This window comes from Anarhichas minor, unplaced genomic scaffold, assembly GCF_050575085.1.
Source record: "Anarhichas minor isolate MPS153535 unplaced genomic scaffold, ASM5057508v1 ptg000016l, whole genome shotgun sequence".
NCBI classification, from domain to species: domain Eukaryota; kingdom Metazoa; phylum Chordata; class Actinopteri; order Perciformes; family Anarhichadidae; genus Anarhichas; species Anarhichas minor.
In genome coordinates, this window is record NW_027466462.1 from 4,819,318 (window position 1) to 4,837,539 (window position 18,222).

The 18,222-nt window shown below is 39.8% G+C and overlaps 3 protein-coding genes across 5 annotated transcripts in view; 2 read left to right on the plus strand and 1 right to left on the minus strand.

Annotated features, from left to right (window-relative positions):
* LOC142950945 (uncharacterized) overlaps positions 1-17,041 on the plus strand; it is a 53,703-nt gene extending 36,662 nt beyond the window's left edge. For all 3 annotated transcript variants that reach the window (XM_076092645.1, XM_076092647.1, XM_076092646.1), the window contains 12 exons: positions 5,875-5,980; positions 6,176-6,288; positions 6,387-6,457; positions 6,538-6,663; positions 6,760-6,855; positions 6,991-7,119; positions 7,204-7,332; positions 7,445-7,482; positions 7,602-7,633; positions 8,913-8,981; positions 15,507-15,701; positions 15,864-17,041. In XM_076092645.1, the coding sequence (XP_075948760.1) occupies positions 5,875-5,980; positions 6,176-6,288; positions 6,387-6,457; positions 6,538-6,663; positions 6,760-6,855; positions 6,991-7,119; positions 7,204-7,332; positions 7,445-7,482; positions 7,602-7,633; positions 8,913-8,981; positions 15,507-15,701; positions 15,864-16,063 (1,304 nt within the window). In that variant the 3' untranslated portion in view covers positions 16,064-17,041. The remainder of the gene's footprint in view (positions 1-5,874; positions 5,981-6,175; positions 6,289-6,386; positions 6,458-6,537; positions 6,664-6,759; positions 6,856-6,990; positions 7,120-7,203; positions 7,333-7,444; positions 7,483-7,601; positions 7,634-8,912; positions 8,982-15,506; positions 15,702-15,863) is intronic.
* LOC142950948 (E3 ubiquitin-protein ligase DDB_G0292642-like) lies at positions 189-2,537 on the minus strand. The gene is made up of 4 exons (XM_076092657.1): positions 2,355-2,537; positions 2,001-2,101; positions 1,462-1,635; positions 189-941 (listed from the first exon to the last, which is right to left on the minus strand). The coding sequence occupies exons 1-4, from the start codon at positions 2,437-2,439 to the stop codon at positions 486-488; spliced, it is 816 nt and encodes a 271-aa protein (XP_075948772.1). The 5' UTR covers positions 2,440-2,537; the 3' UTR covers positions 189-485.
* LOC142950949 (uncharacterized) lies at positions 3,250-4,437 on the plus strand. Its single transcript, XM_076092658.1, has 2 exons — positions 3,250-3,477; positions 4,163-4,437. The coding sequence occupies exons 1-2, from the start codon at positions 3,333-3,335 to the stop codon at positions 4,294-4,296; spliced, it is 279 nt and encodes a 92-aa protein (XP_075948773.1). The 5' UTR covers positions 3,250-3,332; the 3' UTR covers positions 4,297-4,437.
* Positions 17,042-18,222: the final 1,181 nt, after the last annotated feature.

Below are 18,222 nucleotides of genomic sequence, written 5' to 3' on the forward strand. Positions count from 1 at the left end.
TGTGATGGAGCAGTATGCTGTTGTAGAATCACAATATAAACTTAACAAGTAATGGAACTAAGTATAGCCAGTAGTTTACTGTAAATTGCCACTAAAAATACTGGTAATTTGACTTTTTCACATCGAGGAACATAGAGGAAATGTATTCACATGCATCCACCTGTTTGACATCAAATAGACGCTCTGCATTATTTAAAGGGTAAAGTTTATTACTTGATACAGTTATCAATGATGAACCATGAACAGAGATCAGTACTAACTTTCAGTGGCAGCGTCACAAACCAGCCTTTTACGACATCGCGAGAAATGCAGTAGATATGTTTAATGCTCACAATGTTATAGAACAAATAAGCTCAGTCTAGACTTTGAGCTTCAGTTGCAAATAGAATCTTAGAATAAAATCCAACAGTGGAAGAACAGCATATAGTGTGACAGGAGAAGGCAGTAAGACGCATCATGAGCAGTGACCGTGTGCACATTCGCTCTTAGTTTCTGTGCCACACAGGCATGGAGGTTTGTCTGGGAGCTACGCCATCACTGCAGGCGATGAAGTAGGAGCTCGTCTCCAGGCACTTAGGAGTGAACTTCAGACACACGAAGCAGAACTCAACCTGGCAGCGAGGGCAGATGATGTTCTTGCAGCCCGTTTTGTCGTGCTCCACCTTCTGACCGCAGGTGGGACAGGCCCGGATGGAGGGGCACGCGTCGACCCCCTGCACCTGATCGAGGACGGCAGTCCTGCAGGTCCTGAGGAGCTCGAGGTCGTGGTTGACGCAGCCGTCGTTGTCGCAGCGGTCGGAGCGTGGAGCTGCACCCTTCCATTTCTTCAGACACTGCCAGCAGAAATTGTAAACTTTCTGCTTGTCTGATGTGCAGACTGTGCACTGCACGTTGAGGTTACTCGGGTCCTCTCTCTCCACATAGGTTTTACACCCAGGACACTGTGGGAAAGGACGTGAGAGACAGTAATGGAAAAGTGGAATTCACTTATTTGCTTTAGAGTTAGATGAGAAGATTGATACCACTCTCACATTTGTCAGGTAAATATGTAACTTGAGACAACACCCCTTTAGCTTAGCTTAGCATGGAGACTGGAAGCAGGGGGAAACAGCTAACAAGGCTCTGACCAACTGTAACAACATCTGCCTTCCTGCACCTGTAAACCTCACCAATTTAAATGTATATATTTTGTTCAATCTTAACAAACACTGAAGAGTAAAAATTTTAATAGGGTAATTTTTCTGCTATTTTTACAAGCCAGGTATCTGGTTTAAATGTGCTCGTGTATATATATATATCATGACTGGCGTGGCATCAAACTTCTCAAACTCTTCTGTGGATTTTTTTCTGTTACCTCCATCTGCGTGATTGCTGGATGTAGAAACAAACAATCTGTGCTGAACTCATAAGTAAATCAGTCTGTAATTTGCTGAAGGTGGAGACGACACCGGTGACACTTACTGTTTTAAATTCACAGTACTCTGTGGCAGCCAGACGTGCAATGTTCTGCTCAAAGTACTGCATCTCTGCGGGGGTCAGCACTGCCAGTCTGCGCACCTCTTGATAAGACCACTCTTCATCACACTTCTGTAATGTGCCTTTCTTTAAAGCAGGGCACTTAAATTTGTACTGGCCCTGAAATTGAAAGGACACATGTTATATTGTCAGTCAAAGATGTGGTAAAAACTGTCTGGGAGTGAAATTTAAGAAAGGTGTAATTCAGTATAATAAGCCGACGACATCCAGTCTGGACAAAGGTCACACGTACACACTGAGGAAAATACACTTTTGCATGAAAGTGATATGAGGAAGCCAGTGTTCCTCTGTTAATTTGAAGGGAATATGTGTCAAAAAGTAGTTAAATAAGTTGTCAACATGGGCTCTGTGTTATTGCCGGTGAATGGTAGTGGAGGAAATAAGTTCGGAGACAGTTTGAAAACTCCTCTGACATGGAGTGAAAACGCACCTCTGTGCTCTGTCAATGAGATGGTGGAAAGTACCTGATCCAGCAGGCTGCGGCACCACGCGGTGAGAGACTCCGGGGTGACGGCATGACCGCAGGACATCTCTGCTCGGAGACACTTGTCTCCCTCCTCTGGTGCTGGGGAGCACAACAACAAGAGCGGACATTGAACTCACCATTACAGTCGCATCCAACGCGGAGGAAAACAAATTAAGATAATAATTAAAGCTTCGCATCCGGATCTATGTTTACATACAAACAAAGTAGAATATAACACGTGCAATTAGTTAAGTTGATTAATTACGATAACCAATAAACGCACCGCAAAATATGAATCAAGAAGATCTTGCACATATTCGACAATATCATTTATTTATTTATTGGTGCTTACGGAATGGATCCAGATCATCTGGTCTGTTGACAAACTTCAGAGTGGTGTCTTTGGGGTTGTATCTTTTCTCCTCCTGAGTAGTCATTTTTGTTTCAGCTCCCCGTCGACAAAACTGCTTCTCTGGTTGCGCAGTAAGAGGAGGTGAAGGAGGTTGACTGCTGTGTCACATTCATTTACTTCTTTTTACTTTCACTTTCCCCCTTTCGGCATTTACAAGAAGTCACGTGAATGCAGGATTGCAGATCTGGATTCCCCTTCTATTACTTGCATTCCATTTGAATGACCTTATTTTATTTACGCACACTGTGCACAGCCTTTGGTTTATGCCTTTCTGTACATGACGTATCACTTTACAATGAGGAAAAGCTGGTAAACAAGCATTACTTTGGGCAGATGTCAAACCCTGCAGCTGGAGTATCAGGTGATTCCCAGTTATCAACACCAGATAGCGAAACTGAATAAAGAACTGCATCGAAATATAGTTGTTTTTTTTTAGGCTGTAGAATGGAAATGCTGCTCAGGCTTTAATGATGGAGACAAACTCCAGTGTCCAAAATGTGCAAGTGGTGAGGGGTCTTTTTTTGTGTGTGGATGCTGTTGGCATGAAGCGTTTGAGTGCAGTCGGGAAAGCACACACAACTATAGACGTCACTTGCACAACCTGTTAGACAACAACACTTAAGCAGCTGGCACTGAAGAAGTTGGTGTTATTGTTAATGATGATGATAATTTAGTATTAATGGTTGGAATCATGAGTAGCTACTACTTCATCTCTGGCACGGTTATATACTCTCATTGTTTTTATATATTCTGTCTGCTACTTGTGTATTGTGTTGCACTGTTGGGACGAAAGTGAAAGTATCCTCGGCTCCTCTCACGTCAGATCCCTGAGATCAACGCCCTGAAGGGTCATTATATCTGAGCAGCGGATCCGAAAGCAGCGCAGCAACTCACGCACACACTAAAAACCTCACAAAAATGGGAAAAATCTACCAGGTCGTTGTGCACGGGCTGAGGGGGGAGAAGATGATGATCGACCTGTGCAACACGGATGAGCAGTTTAAGAGCATGACGGTGCTGCAGCTGAAGGGAAAGATAGCCGAGAGACTTCCGGAGACCGCAGGTAACTGAAGTCCACCTGTACGCTTCCTTTGAAGTTAGACAAACGTTTAGTCGACGAAGGAGCTTTTGCATTCTGGTTTCGTGTTGTTTTTTTGGTCAGGAGATCTTAAGGAGTTAATGTGTTTTTTTTGGGGGGGGGGGGGGGGGCGGTTCTTCATCTTACAAAGCAAAGACTTAGTTCGCAGTGGTGAAAGTACAAAGTACTCTTGTTTACTAGAGGAAAAGTAGTACAGAAATCCTGCATTCAACATTTTTCATTGACAGCAAGATGTAGCCTATTAAAGTAATTTCATCATTATGCATGTACATATGAGCAGAATTGTAATGTTCAATTTTGTGAGAAATGTTGTGCTCCTATAGCCTACTGGCTGTACACCATAAAGTAGTATAAAGTAGCACCAAAACCACTCAAAATACCTCAAAGTTGTATTTAATTATAATACTTGAGTAAGTTACATAGTTCCCACTGGTGATTTGATAATGTCGTCCAGATTAAAACCGGGATTCTTCCGAGAAGAAACAGATTCCTAGTGTTAGTTATAAGGCAAAGAATGTATATTTGAAGTTTACATAGAAAGGAAACTTGTATTTAAATGATATATCTCTTTGAATGTGGTTCTTTATGTTTAATTATGTCTCTCTATCTGTGTGTGTGTGTGTGTGTGTGTGTGTGTGTGTGCGCGTAGGAGAGGAGGCTCTGCGGCTGATCTTCACAGACAAGATGCTGGATGGAAACGAGGTGCTGCTGTCTGAATTTGGGATCCAGCACATGTCCGTCATCCATATGGTGGTGAAGGTTCCTGGAGGACTGACAGCTTGACCGAGACCAACTCCCCCCTGCTGCTGTTTACACATTTTAAAAGCATCACTGTTTTATTGCAATGCTCCTTTTAATACTGCCATGTTTAAACAAATAAATGCTGCTGCTGTTCTACCAAATAAAGAAAAGTTCTGCCTTTAAGCCTCGTCTTTGATTAAGTGTGCAGATATTAAAGCCCACACTGAGGCCACATCAACAAGGCATCAAATACAGGCAAGAAGTCTCATATGATGAACAGGGTCCACCATGGGACAATGCAAGGGCTCTAGTGGTTTACAACAGAATAAGTGACATAAATAATCCCAAGCATAAAATCAGTTCTTTAAATTGTCTAATCGGTAAATTGAATAATTCAATACTATATTAGCAATAGGCTGCACATCTTTATGGCGGAATCTAAACACATTTAACAAATATCAAAATGCACTACACACACGTGGTGTGCCTTTAAGGATTCCTTAATAAAGAAACATCTCTATGGATAACCATAGATGATCCACAGATAGTAAAGGTGCATCAGACAGAGCATATGCTGCGTTCACGTCCTCCCGTAAAGCAGAGAGAAGACAGAGGACAAGCTTTTTCGTAGATTTCGATTTATTTTACTTTAATTTCCACAAAGAGCCTTTTGTGCAATATTGTTTCATTTCCTTGTCAGTCATGTGAACCGTCTCCTTAAATACAAATGTATTTCCGACACACCCTGAATGCAGCATTTCATAGGTTTGTGACTAACGAAAGAGAAAGTATACACCGAGGGTTACTGGAGACAGAGACACTGCGCGTTCGTGTCAACGAACAGGAAAGTTGACCTACTATCGGGAATGTCTTGAAATTGTGAGTTTTAAAACGGAAGGTGAGCTCAAAGTGTTTCTGCATTTGTGTGTTTGTTTCCAAAACAGGTGCGACTGATTTATTGTCGACAAGTAATTGTCAACTCCTCTGCAGTCAACAGTGAAGCAGCGGACTGAGACTGTCGTTTAAAAGGAATCAAAATGGAGTTCTTGACCAATAGTCTACAGTCTATCGACAAAATGTTGCCCTCTCCAGGTAAGATGTACTGTACTTTTTATGTCTTTTTGTGTCTTTTTATATATAGGCCTATATATATATATATATATTATTAGTACTAATACTATTAGAGTTTCTTAAAAATAGTTTTGTTCTTTCAGATTTAGATTTTGCACAGTAAGGGGCCAATTGTTCCATCTTGATAGTAACTAAGTTTATTTATAGTTTATTTTGTATTATTTTTTGAACATCAGACATTACATCTGCTGCATAAAGAACAATATATACGGAGCAATGAAGTGTTATAATATTTTCAAAGATGTTGCTGGTCAGGTGAATACCTCATGATCCTTCTTTACCTACATGAAGATGTGGCCGACTGTCACGACTATATATGGAAAGAATCAGTGTGTCTATTATAAATCACATTGATGAGCTCTATAACAATAATATACTGTATGTCATCAAATATGAACATTTTGTTTTCAAATGATCAGCTATAATTAAATTATGTATTATAAATGAATAGTGATGACCTAATGACACTGTGTTTTTCTTTCCTTTTAGTGACTCTGACACAGAGACGTCATTATGGTCTGTATAATCAGGGCGCCACATGTTACCTCAACAGTGTCCTGCAGGTTCTCTCCATGACAACAGAGATCCACGACAGGTTAGAAACAGCTGCTTTCATCTGTCGACAATAGAAGTTCAAGGAGACACATTTAAATGTGAACTAAACACAGTGTAAACTAATAACTAATAATTGGGAGAATGTGGGTGTTTCAAAGTTGCAAAACTCCATCAGTGAGCATATTAACACAGATGGCAGACAGTCACTATTCACTGAGAAACTCTCTTCAATAAGGTTGGATCCAAGAGCCAAACAAATGGATCTTCATCTTACAAATATCTTTGAAGGCCTGAAGGAAGCAACATGTGGAACAGAAACGATCACAACAGCATTTGGGATCCAAAATAGTAAGATGAACTGAAATACAACTTGATTATCAGTTATAAATTAAAGATGTTTTGATGAAATTAATACATTATAATTATATTTATGTTTGCCTTTTCAGTTTATGAACAACAGGATGCAGCTGAATGCCTGGAGATGATTTTACGTAAGATCAGCCCACAGGCCTCTGAGGTGAGCACTGATGAAATCTCTACAGGTATTTACAGGTGAACTAATTAGAAAGCTGTAATACGTGATACTTCTATTTGTAGGTTTTCCAAGGAGCGCTGAGAGACACAAGAAAATGCTCCAGAGGCCACAAAATCATTGAAGAGACAAATCCATTCTGGACTCTTCCACTGTCACTGAATGACACCCATGACTCATCCTACAGCGTGGTGAGCAGCCAAAGTTCAGAGTTCTACTAATAACTTTAAGTGATGTGAGCTCGTTCATCTCATTTGGAATTCATTGCAACATTTGTGTTTTTACAGGAAAGCAGCTTTGAAAGGATTTTCCAGTCTAAATCATTCAATGGAAGAAACCTGGTGTACTGCAACGACTGTGAAAAGAAAACAGAGGCAGAAAGTGTGAGTTTGACCTCAAAATTAAAACACAAACTGTAAGTGGACCAAATTTAATACAAGAATCAAATGAAAATGTTATGTTTGTTTACATTACTGAGATCAAAAATGATGTTTAATAATATTTCCTGTATCATTTAGGAGTGTGAGATGGTGGTATCTCCTCAGGTTTTGACTCTTCTCCTGAAGAGATTTGACTTTGACTACAACACCGGGACATATTTCAAATCAGACCGCTGTGTGGAAGTGCCACGTGAATTACAGAGAAATGTAAGGAGAAGTAACTTTTAATGGTGGTCCTTTTTAATTGATTTTAAATGACTTCTATGTACCTGACTGTGTTCTTCATTGCAGAACAAGACGTATGAACTGTATGCGATGGTGAATCACATTGGCAGTCTAAGAGGTGAACATTACACGGCCACCGTCCTGTCCAACGAGGACAACACCTGGTACGAGTTTAATGACACTGACGTCTACAAGGTGAGGATTCATTTAATTCATCTATTCCATTAGGACACATTCAAAACATACCAACAGAAAGATCAGACATTAAATGTAAATTTGTTGAAATTGTTTTTGTTGAATGGTGCAGGTTAAAGAACAGCCATTTGCAGAAACCAACTCTTACAAGTACGTTTGATAAAATACATTTTATTTAATTTCATCAATGATAATGTGAGTGTTGACTGTATGTTGTCCTCTTTCTGTTGTTTTATGCAAACAATAACTTTAACATTATTGTTCACCAGCTCCAGGACTGTTTATCTGCTCATGTACAGAGGTAGGATTAAAGAATCATTCAGGCTATGACTCTAATATTAACAGATCATTGCTTAATCCTATTATGAAATGGCTTCACTTGACAGCCTATTCAGAAGGTCTGACCCACAATGCATTGCAAACAAACAGGATGAAATCAGTAAACTGGATGATCTGAAATGAGTGAATGTAGAACACAAAGAAATGGGAGAAATGGATGCTGATAATGATCAGATGAGGGGAAAAAGAACAGAATAAAAAGATGAGGTACAGACGAAAAGAGATTAAGCATCAAAGCATCAGACAGGAGGAGAAAAGAGTAATGCAGAGAAAAACATATTCTCTCATAGAACGCAGATATAATGGATATATTTTAAATGTGAGCAGAAATCTTGATTTAAAGTCCAGGGGTTTGTAAGTTAATACATGTATCATTGAGGTGAATGGTGCTACATGCACATTTAACGAGGTCAAAGAATATTAATCGATGTTAATAATCATATTGATGTTAATAATTGTATTGAAATTAATTGTACATTTCTATACATTCTAATAACCAAACCCGCCAGATCCCAACATTCTCTATATTTAATATTTCATCAATCAGACACATTTTCAAAACCCTTGAACCTAAATGATGAGATGTCATGTTTCAAGTCATTTAAATACTGCTGCTAGCTAATCTCTTTCATTTCTCCTTATGGACTCCTTGTGTTCACTTGTTCTCTACTTTAATGGACTGGATGTTTATTGGATATTTAATTTGCAAACTCTGTCCCCTAAAGGATGAATGATGAGAAACCATGGCACGTCTTCTTTTTAAAACTCTTGGGATTTTTTAGTCCTACTTAGAATGAAAAGAAAGTTAAAAAAAAGTAGGGTAGAAGGTCGATGTTTTCTTTCATCACATATGCAATTACTGAAAATATTCTTTGAGGATAACTGTCCCACACCTGTCCACACAGAGTAGGTGGAGATCTATCGTTTTAAGATAAATGTTATATTAATTGTATAAAACACTGAAGAGCATTGTGCGAGATCTTCTTTTCTCAAGATACTTTGATACTTTTCAATGCACCTGTATCTGAGATAGCTGGATATCAAATATCACCTTAGAAAAAAAACATTTTGGGCAAAATTAACTTTTGCTCAATAAGAGACTTTTGACCTAATATTACACATTCACCATAAAACAACTCTTGATTTTTGATAGTTTTTCAAAGTTTATGTTCACCTTTCTTATTTCATTCAACCAAATGTTTCCAAATCTTTGACAGTAAATCATTTTTGTTTGTAATCAGATGCTGCACCTGCTGCACAAAAGAGGAGACTTCAGAGCTACTTAAATCCTGGGAATGGGTCCCCTTTACGTAAGTAATGCTCACTTCTCTGAAATGTGACATTGTAACGTACAGCAGTGGTGGGCCGTCAGGGCCAGCAAGGCCTTCTCTGCTGGCCTAAACAGAATCACAAAGTTATAGCTATTTTATAATTTAATACTTTTTCTTCAATACACTACATGTATTTATATTTTATCAAAATATTTTTCCCATTATCTTATTTTCTCATTGCACAACTACTGTCTTCCTCAGTTGCTCTGCTTCCAGTGCAGCTTGTTTTTAGTAGAGCTTTTATCCAATCAGATTTCACCTCTGTGTCTGAAGAGAGGCCCCAGGCCTGCAGACCCCCAAGTGAATCCCTTTGCAGTTTAAGTGAATGGGGACGATATTGTTGATTGTCATAGTGTTCAACCAATCAGATCTTTAGTTTGACATGTTGGGCGTATTCTTTGACATGCCAGAGCCTGCTAGCTGGCCTACAAGTACGTGATTGGTCAGCAGTGGTGTATAGTAACGAAGTACTTAAGTTGTTTTTTTGGATATCTGTACTTTACTTTACTATTTATATTTCTGTTGACTTTTACTTTTACTTCACTACATTTTGCAAAGAAAACTGATACTTTTACTCCGATACATTTCCCCTGAAACCTTCGTTACTCGCTACAAAATCAAATCTATCTTTAGAAAAAAATGAATCATGAGACCAACATCGGGGACTGTGGTGGAACAGGGACTGCAAGCAAGCAGGTTTGGCGAATCAGTGGTCCTAGCTTGCAAGTTAAATCATTGGTTAATCACGTTAATGCGCAATTGCAAACAAGTGCTCTCAAAGCCGCGGTGTTTTGATTCCCAGTGATGCCCAGGATGCTAGCTAGCGAGCAACTACCTTCCACTCTACAATGACTGATTTCATGATGGAAGCAGAAATGGAAGCACCTGCTACTCCCGCAACAAACGACGGTGGTGACGATCCAACACCCGTGGCCATATTTGCGATAAATGTTTTCTTATGTTGGAGTGAAAGATTCTTCGTACCGGATGAAGTGCCTCTTATGCTTACCCAAAGCTAACGAAATATTGGCATTCAAAAACTCCCCATCCAACCCAAGAAACACATTGAGGTAAATTAAGATTAATCCCATGAGCCGCAACGTTAATGTTTAGTAATCATAATTAGCATAAACCTGTTAAGATATCTAGCAGTGTTTCCCACAGGATTGGAGTATATCTTTGGCGGGGGAGACAGGTGTCTGATCTTCTAATTTAGCTATACATGGTGTATGTTAGGCTAATGTTCGCTAGCTATCGTAAATCAAATGAGACAATTAGTGTAGTAGACAGATCGCTAGCGAGTTAGTGAGCTGATGAAGTGTTGACAGTTCTGAGATTTTGTTGATTTGAGTCATCTTAGCTATAATCATTGCAGCACTAGCTGGCTAACGTTAGCTAACTTAACGTTAGCTAGCCACCACACCATAGGATTGACAGGAGCCGCGAGAGCGCAGCATTACGATTTGAACTGCGTCAGAGTTGGAGATGCATGCAAGTGTGTAGCAAGTGGGGCTAGCTAAAGTTGTTATGATGGTAGCAGTCGCCCAATTGCAGATTCAGCTTGAGCAAAACCTTTGCCTATTGTGTTCAAATCAGGCCCATAAGAGTTTACAAGACAGGCGTCCTTTCTCTAAACACTGACCTGATGCATCAAGTGGATATTTTTTGCTGAACACAATATGATGCATTTGGCCTCTACATCCTCTAGTCGGAATGAGCATACTTATAAACGCACTGTTACAACTCCTTCATAGTGTCATATTGCTTTTCGGAGAATTATGATGATAAGTTCATAGTAGATACAAAAGTATACTTATGTACAATATATTATGTTGAACATTGTTGCTCCTGGATGGATCACAGCCAACCCAATTATTGTCAACACAGCTCCATGTCCTTGGTCATGGTGCCACAGCACTTAAAAGAATAAACTTCATAATTCTCAAAATTCTGACCCTATTAACAGCATTTACTTGTACTTTTATTTTCAATACTTAAGTACATTTAATATCAGAAAATTACTTTTGATACTTAAGTACAGTAAATATCAGATACTTTAAGACTTTTACTCAAGTAGTATTCTGCTAGATGACTTTCACTGGAGTCATTTTCCAGTAAGGTACCTTTACTTTTACTCAAGTATGGCTTTTAGGTACTTTATACACCACTGTTGGTCAGTGGGCTAGCCTGACATGTTGGGGTGGTAACAATCCCAAAATCTGCTGCCTCTGTCGAGTGGACATTTTGAGCCCTCAAACGCATTAAAACGTATTCAAGAAATACAACTGGGGAGGCTCGACTGTCTTCACTGGCGTCCAACAACCGAGAAGGACTTCTTACTGGAACTAAAACGCACGGATGTACTGAACAACCGTGGGATTAAACTCTTTATTAACAAAGAAAGGAGGAACAGCAGCTAAATAGTGAACAGCAGCTCTGGTAAGTGAACTGCTTTTGTTTTTACATCTGCAGTAGCTTTAATATGCTTGTTTATATATTATTATTTGTACAACTTTTATGAAGATGGATTTTTGTTTGGTTTTATATGTGATAGGAACCATTGTTACGTCCAATGTTGCTCTGGGGATATATTTAGCAGGTGCCAGTGTTGCCAACTTGGCGACTCTCTCGCTAAATCTGGCGACTTTCCAAACCCTCATGGCGACTTTTTTTGTCAAAAGCTACTAGTGACAAATCTAGCGACTTTTCTGGTGTTTTGACTCGTTAAAGCACGTACGTTCTGCACTGTCGTGAACGAGCAGCGGGTGCTGCCGTGAGCCCCTCCATCGCCCCAAAGCACACACAGGCGCCTCGCGGAGCAGTCAGCACAGAGAGGAGACGCACTCTATCTTCAGGTGTTGGCTTCATTTTGACACGAAACAAATAATAACCGTAGCTGTGTTTCAGCTGCAGGACAGCAGTGAAGGCCCAGGTATAAAATACACGGCCAGCCACTGTGTTACGGCCTATATAGTGTGTCTAGGGGTACACAGAAAGTAACATAATAGGTAATGGAAAACCTTGGCAAAAAGGTTGAACAAAAACCAAGAGGATAAGGCAGCTGCAATTTGTTACATTTATTAACAGTATAGATCAGGCATGGGCAAACTACGGCCCGCGGGCCGGATGCGGCCCGTTGGGCTTTTTTATCCGGCCCGTCAAATATTGGTACAAAATTTACCAAACTATAATGAAGACTACGGCTGGGCACTATACCAGTTTTAACTTCCAGTATAACATGAATTCTTCAAGCACCATTATACCGGTGCATAGCCGAAACAACTGCTGTCTGCTTTTAACAGGCAGCTAAATGTGTTCTTTGCTGCTAATGCACAGCGGTTAGCGCTAGTTGTCTTATATGTATTGAGAGGGAACCCTAGTCATGGTCATACCTTTATAACACAACAATTAACAACCCACAACTAACGCTCTTTAACAGAGAAAAAACACAACAGCACACAACAGTCTGTGACACATAAACAATTTGTAACACTAATAATTGTACATTTGTAAAATTTCACCGCCGAACTGCATGCTGGGTACAGCTCGCGAGCGAGCCTGCTAGCACAACAATCTGCTAACAGCTTGGAGAGGCTCCGTCGCTCCAGTTACGTTACATTAAAGAACAGAACAGAGCGATGCAGGATGAACAAAGACAGACCGGAGATGCACCGATAGAGTTTGACACATATGCAACGCTGATTACCGTGTAATATGTGTGGTATTTGTTATAAATGTACATTGGTGCAAAGAGGTGATAAGAAGCTGTACTGGGAGGGGCTTAGGACCCAGGGGAATGTAGGTGGAGGAAACGGAAGACACGCCACACAAACAGCTGTTCACCGCTCGTCACGATCCTGTAGACCAGTGATTCTCAACTGGTGGTTCGTCGCGGACCCGTTTTCAGTGGGTCGCGGGCCTTTCCTTTATGCAGCGGAGTTATTCACGCTCCTTTCCAGCATTTACGGCACTTGTTCAGCGGTGCAGGAAAAACACCGACCAATGCGTTGTAAATCACATCACGTGATGCAGTTTAGCCAATAAAATAAGGGTATTCTGATATGTTTCCTGACGCCAGTGAGATGTACCCACACCGTGACACAAGGGGGAGAGACAAGGAAATAGATTACAGAGCAGAACTCTTATGTTAGATGTGACAGTCAACTATTTGAATGATCCCTTCAAAGAATCAAACTGATAAAAAGACCACAATTATTAACCTTTACACTAAAAACACTGTCAAAAATGACTGCTTAATGAGTAAGTGCACGATACAATATGCATTAATGTGATAAAAAAAAATACCGTGTAAGATCCCAGCTAACTGATGAACACCTCAGATCTTTTCGAGAATTGCCACAACCGAACTGACACCAAATGTTGACGCACTGGTTAAAAAGGGTGACCAACAACACTGTTCCCACTGAAATTAAATGCACGTTACTTTTTAGGTCATGGCTTTTACTTGTAATTTATATTAGTTCACACAAACACTCCATTCATCTGATACTGGCCCGACCCGTCTGTCAAATTTTAAAACTCAATGTGGCCCCCGAGCCAAAAAGTTTGCCCACCCCTGGTATAGATGAACAGAAACAAACCAATTAAAAAGGAAGCGTGGCCATCAGGGTCTCTAAGGCCAAAATAATAAACAAAGCCCCCACGCTAACAGGAAAAGAAGAGGTCAGCTGGCCTATGGAAAACAAACAGAAAAACAATACTGAGCTCCCTAACTGGTTACAAAATAAAAGGCAGAGAACCCCGACAAAGCTTCCACTAAGTTTGAACCCCAGGTATGGCAGCACAAATGCTCTTGGGCGCAGCAACAGCAAACCCACAGCTCCACAGGCCAAGAGAGAACAAAAGTGAGAGGAAAAACACTGGATCCGGGGGTTGATATGCAGCTCCACTGATGAAATGAGGACTCTCAGGTGTGGGTGCTTCCGTGATCAGCAAGGGGCGTGGCAGCCCTGAAAGACAAACAGAGCTCTCTTCTAAAAATGAGGCGTCGTTAAGTCAGGGGGCGTAACAGAGGTGAAAATGTATATCACTTATATCACAGCATTTTACTGTAAATTCACACTTCAATGTGACTTGTAATTAAAGTTTCCCTTTACATGAATACAATCAAAGACATTTAAAATCATCTAAAAAGGAGTGAGTAAATAATAATCAGTGCTGTATGTGAGGTTTGTAAGATAGAAAATGTTTCCAGGTTAAGGCTGGTGTATATCTCTTTAATGTTAAAGGTGAAAGTGAAAGTATTCTTTAGCTCAGTGGTTTCCATGTTTTATTCTGCTGAAAGTTCAGATCATGGGAGCAGCTCAAACCAAAACCAGAGAAATTGTTGTGAAGCTCTTCATTAAACAGCTGACTGGGAAGACCATAACTATCGAAACTTCTCTGCTGGCTGAGACAAAGCAGCAGGAGGACAGAGGACAGGAGGAATGACTGATACTGACTGATGTCTGTGTTCTTCATTCTTTATGAACTTCACTCAGGAATAATATTGATTTTGTCATTTTAGATTAGTTTCCACTGAGATATTAATGAGTTTATAAAGTGACTTTTTTAAACATTACTGTTGCTGTTTTAGAAACAATATTTAGTTAAAATGAAAATGTAAATAATTAAAAATAACATATGTTGCTTCCAATCTGCAACTCACCTCTAGATATCACTAAATATTACACACTGTTCCTTTAAACCCAAATTCTGTGTGAGTCAGCAAGTTGTTTTCTCATTCAACTGTTGCCAATATAGAGTCATGTGGTCTGACTGCAGCAGGTCCAAGAAGGAAGAATTAAAATAACGTTTAAGGATTATAGGCTAAATGACATCTGTGTTGATTTATTTTGGAGAAATGTTGTCTGTGCCCGGCCTTGACTCCCTCTGTGTGAGGCAAACAGTTGGAAGACGGCCGTACCATGTCTGAATGTGGAATCAGGCACGAGTGTATACGGGGGGGGGGATGGCCGTAGGAGGGAGCTGGTGAAATGGGTGACAAAGGGGGCAAAAACCGTAGTATGGAAACTGTGCCTGATTTAAAGAAAAAGCGTCTGCTAAATTAAAGTAATGTACTGGGACACATTTTGATAACACACCAGAGCTGCACTTCAGAGACACAGCTATACATGGACAACATTTTTTAAGTGATGCAGTATTATTTGATGTGTAAATCTACAGTAAATAACTGGCTACAGAGTTACTTTTACACTTGATGCTGTAATTCTACAGCAACTCACTGCTATCACCGTCCTGAAACAAAGGTCTCACTTGGCAAAGTAACACCTCTGGGTTTGGATGGTGTGCAGGCTCTTCACACTACTAACAGTTTAAACAATAATTGGCTCCACTTCAAGCTACATGAAAATGAGTGCTTTTATTTTTTGCTGATAATATATATATATATATATATATATATATATATATATATATTTCTTTAAATTTAAGGATTAAAGTGAAAGTATTTTTCAACACAACCACACTCTCTTTTGTAATTAGCACCAAGTGAACAGCAGCCTGGCAGAAACTCACAGACGAACCCCACAGACATGGTTGTGCAAGTCCTCATTCGTGGTTTAAGAGGGACGATGATGACGATGGACCTGTGTGACACTGTGGAGCAGTTTATGAGCATCACAGTGCTGCAGCTGAAAGAGAAGATAATAGAGAGACTGGATGACATTGTCTTACGAGGTAGAGTAATTTTGGATTATACACATGACCTATCAGGGCCTACACATGTAAATAACCACTTGCACTTACAGGTTATGATGCTGAAACTAATCAGGTAACATTAAAATGAAGTTGTTAAATCTATTAAACCCGTGTTTGTGTGTGTGTTTGTTTGTTTTGTAGAAGACCAACTGATACTGATGTCCTCAGCCTGCAGGCTGAAAGACGACCGTTTCCTGTCTGACTGTGGAATCCAGAACATGTCAACCATTGATGTAGTTCTAAGGCTACCGGGGGGAGGATTGCCCCCGGAGGAGGGAGATGGTGGGATGGGTGACAAGGGGGGCACAAACAGAAGTATGGAACATCTGGTTTATTTTTAAACCTACTCTGGATTAGAATAACACATCAGAGCTGCACTTTTAACAGTTTGCTCAAGAACCACTCTGCTGTGATTTTGGTGTAAATCAGGGGTGTCAAACTCATTTTCACTCTGGGCCACATCAGCATCATGGTTTCCCTCAAAGGGCTGGTTGTAAATGTAAGATGGTGTAAATGTAACTACTCCTAACATATTGTTAAATAGCTGTCTCTACATTTGATTATTGTTTATTCAAGTGTAAAAATATTGTACATGCAGTTATATAAATGTAAAAATATATTTAAGCACATTTCTGTTACTACAACATAAATCATTTTAATTTAGGGTTAAGAAACCCACATTACTCTATCAAAGACAAATATCATCAACAACAAGTTATTACATTAACTTTGTTCAAAGCTATTTTTATCACTAATGTCCCTCCCCGTCGCATGGCAGCTACATCCAAGAGCTCCTCACTGATGGTCAAGTCTGCCTTCAGCCTCTTATAAACACTGATAGATGCTCTGTATCCGTGTTGTCTGTGCTTTCATCAACAGCTAATGAAGAAGACAAGTAACTGCTCGTCTCTTCAGCTAGCTGTGTTGTTAGATTGCCTGCTAGTTCCTGAACTCGGTCTGCGATGGTGTTTCTTCACAAACTGACATTTTTAAAAGTCTGTATCTGGTCGGAGCACACCTGCTCACATACCTTTAGCATGCACTGAGCCTTAACTTTTGTAAATGTATTTTGCTGCGATTGCAGTCTGCCTTTTAATTCTTGGACAATTTTGTGTTTTTCTTGGAGGCTAAATTTAGCTCTGTGTTTGGTGTCGAAATGCTGACGTAAATTGTAAATTGACTCCAAATCCAGAGAACGCAGTATGGACAATTGGAACAGCAGTTTACTTGATGACATCACCACCTCAGCTGGTCTTGCTAATGAGTTTAATCCGGTTTATTTCTGTAAAGTATTTTTACAATTAAACTAAATATGACAACCCTGCTTTTTTCGTTTTCATTTAAAATCAAAAATTATATATTATTATATACATATATATATATATACATACATACATACAATTAAATATATATATATATATATATACATATATAAATAAATATGTATGTGGATCAGATCCGGATTGCTGTATGCTTTGCTGACGAGGAAAACGCTACAGAGACGTCAACACCAGCGGCAAGTTTCAAAAAGACTCTCTGAGATCAGGCAGTTCTAGGCGGGCACCGTGAGCACTGAGCCCCTGGTGCTGGTTTACTGCCGGTCCCGCTAGCAACACCTCACATCTCCGAAATCGTCGGAGCAGATTTTTAAATCGGCTGAATCTTGACAAACCGACCACAGATTTGATGCTTCAACAACTAACTTCTCGCCTAAAAACATCCTAAAATTACTTTCTGTGACTTAACAACAGTAGTATTTCGAAAGTTTCAACTTCCAGTTGTGTGATTTCTCCTCCACCATTGTTGCTGGTGCAAAATGCATTCTGGGATATTTGGCTGTCCCAAGTACAGACATGTCACCTCCGATGCATACCCGGTAAAATGAGCGGAGTGAGCCACATCCGGGCATTTGGACCGTGCTTGGCTTGATGTGAACTTTGAATTGGAACAGTACTTGGGCTGAGACTGATGACGTTTCAAAAGTCCACGAGTTTACAAGTACAGAGAAGTACGCATATTGAAAAAATAAATTAAAAAAATATTTTTTTTTTTTTTGCTGGCGGATTCGCGGGCCACATAAAATGACGTGGCGGGCCGGAGTCGTATGTTTGACACCCCTGGTGTAAATATAAACCTAATCTCCTGTAATAGTGTCTGCTGTTTGATGTACAGAGAAATGATGGGTGTGCCTTGAACCTTGAACCTTGAACCAGATTTTGATCTGGTTCAAACTGGTGGGTAATAATGTAATAATTGTTCCCATTATGAGAATAATATTACATTATAAACTAAGCTAAATATATTGTAGATTAATGTCATGAATTCAGCACATATAGAATCATTTAAAAATACTCTCCTTAAAGCAAAGGGACCCTTCTAGTTTTACATGACATACATGGAGTCTATAATTTATTGAGAACATGGATTAGTTTCCAGTACGCAGGAAACAACAGTGTAAGAATTAATAGCACTTTTCCAGTCTTAAAACGTGTCATCAGTC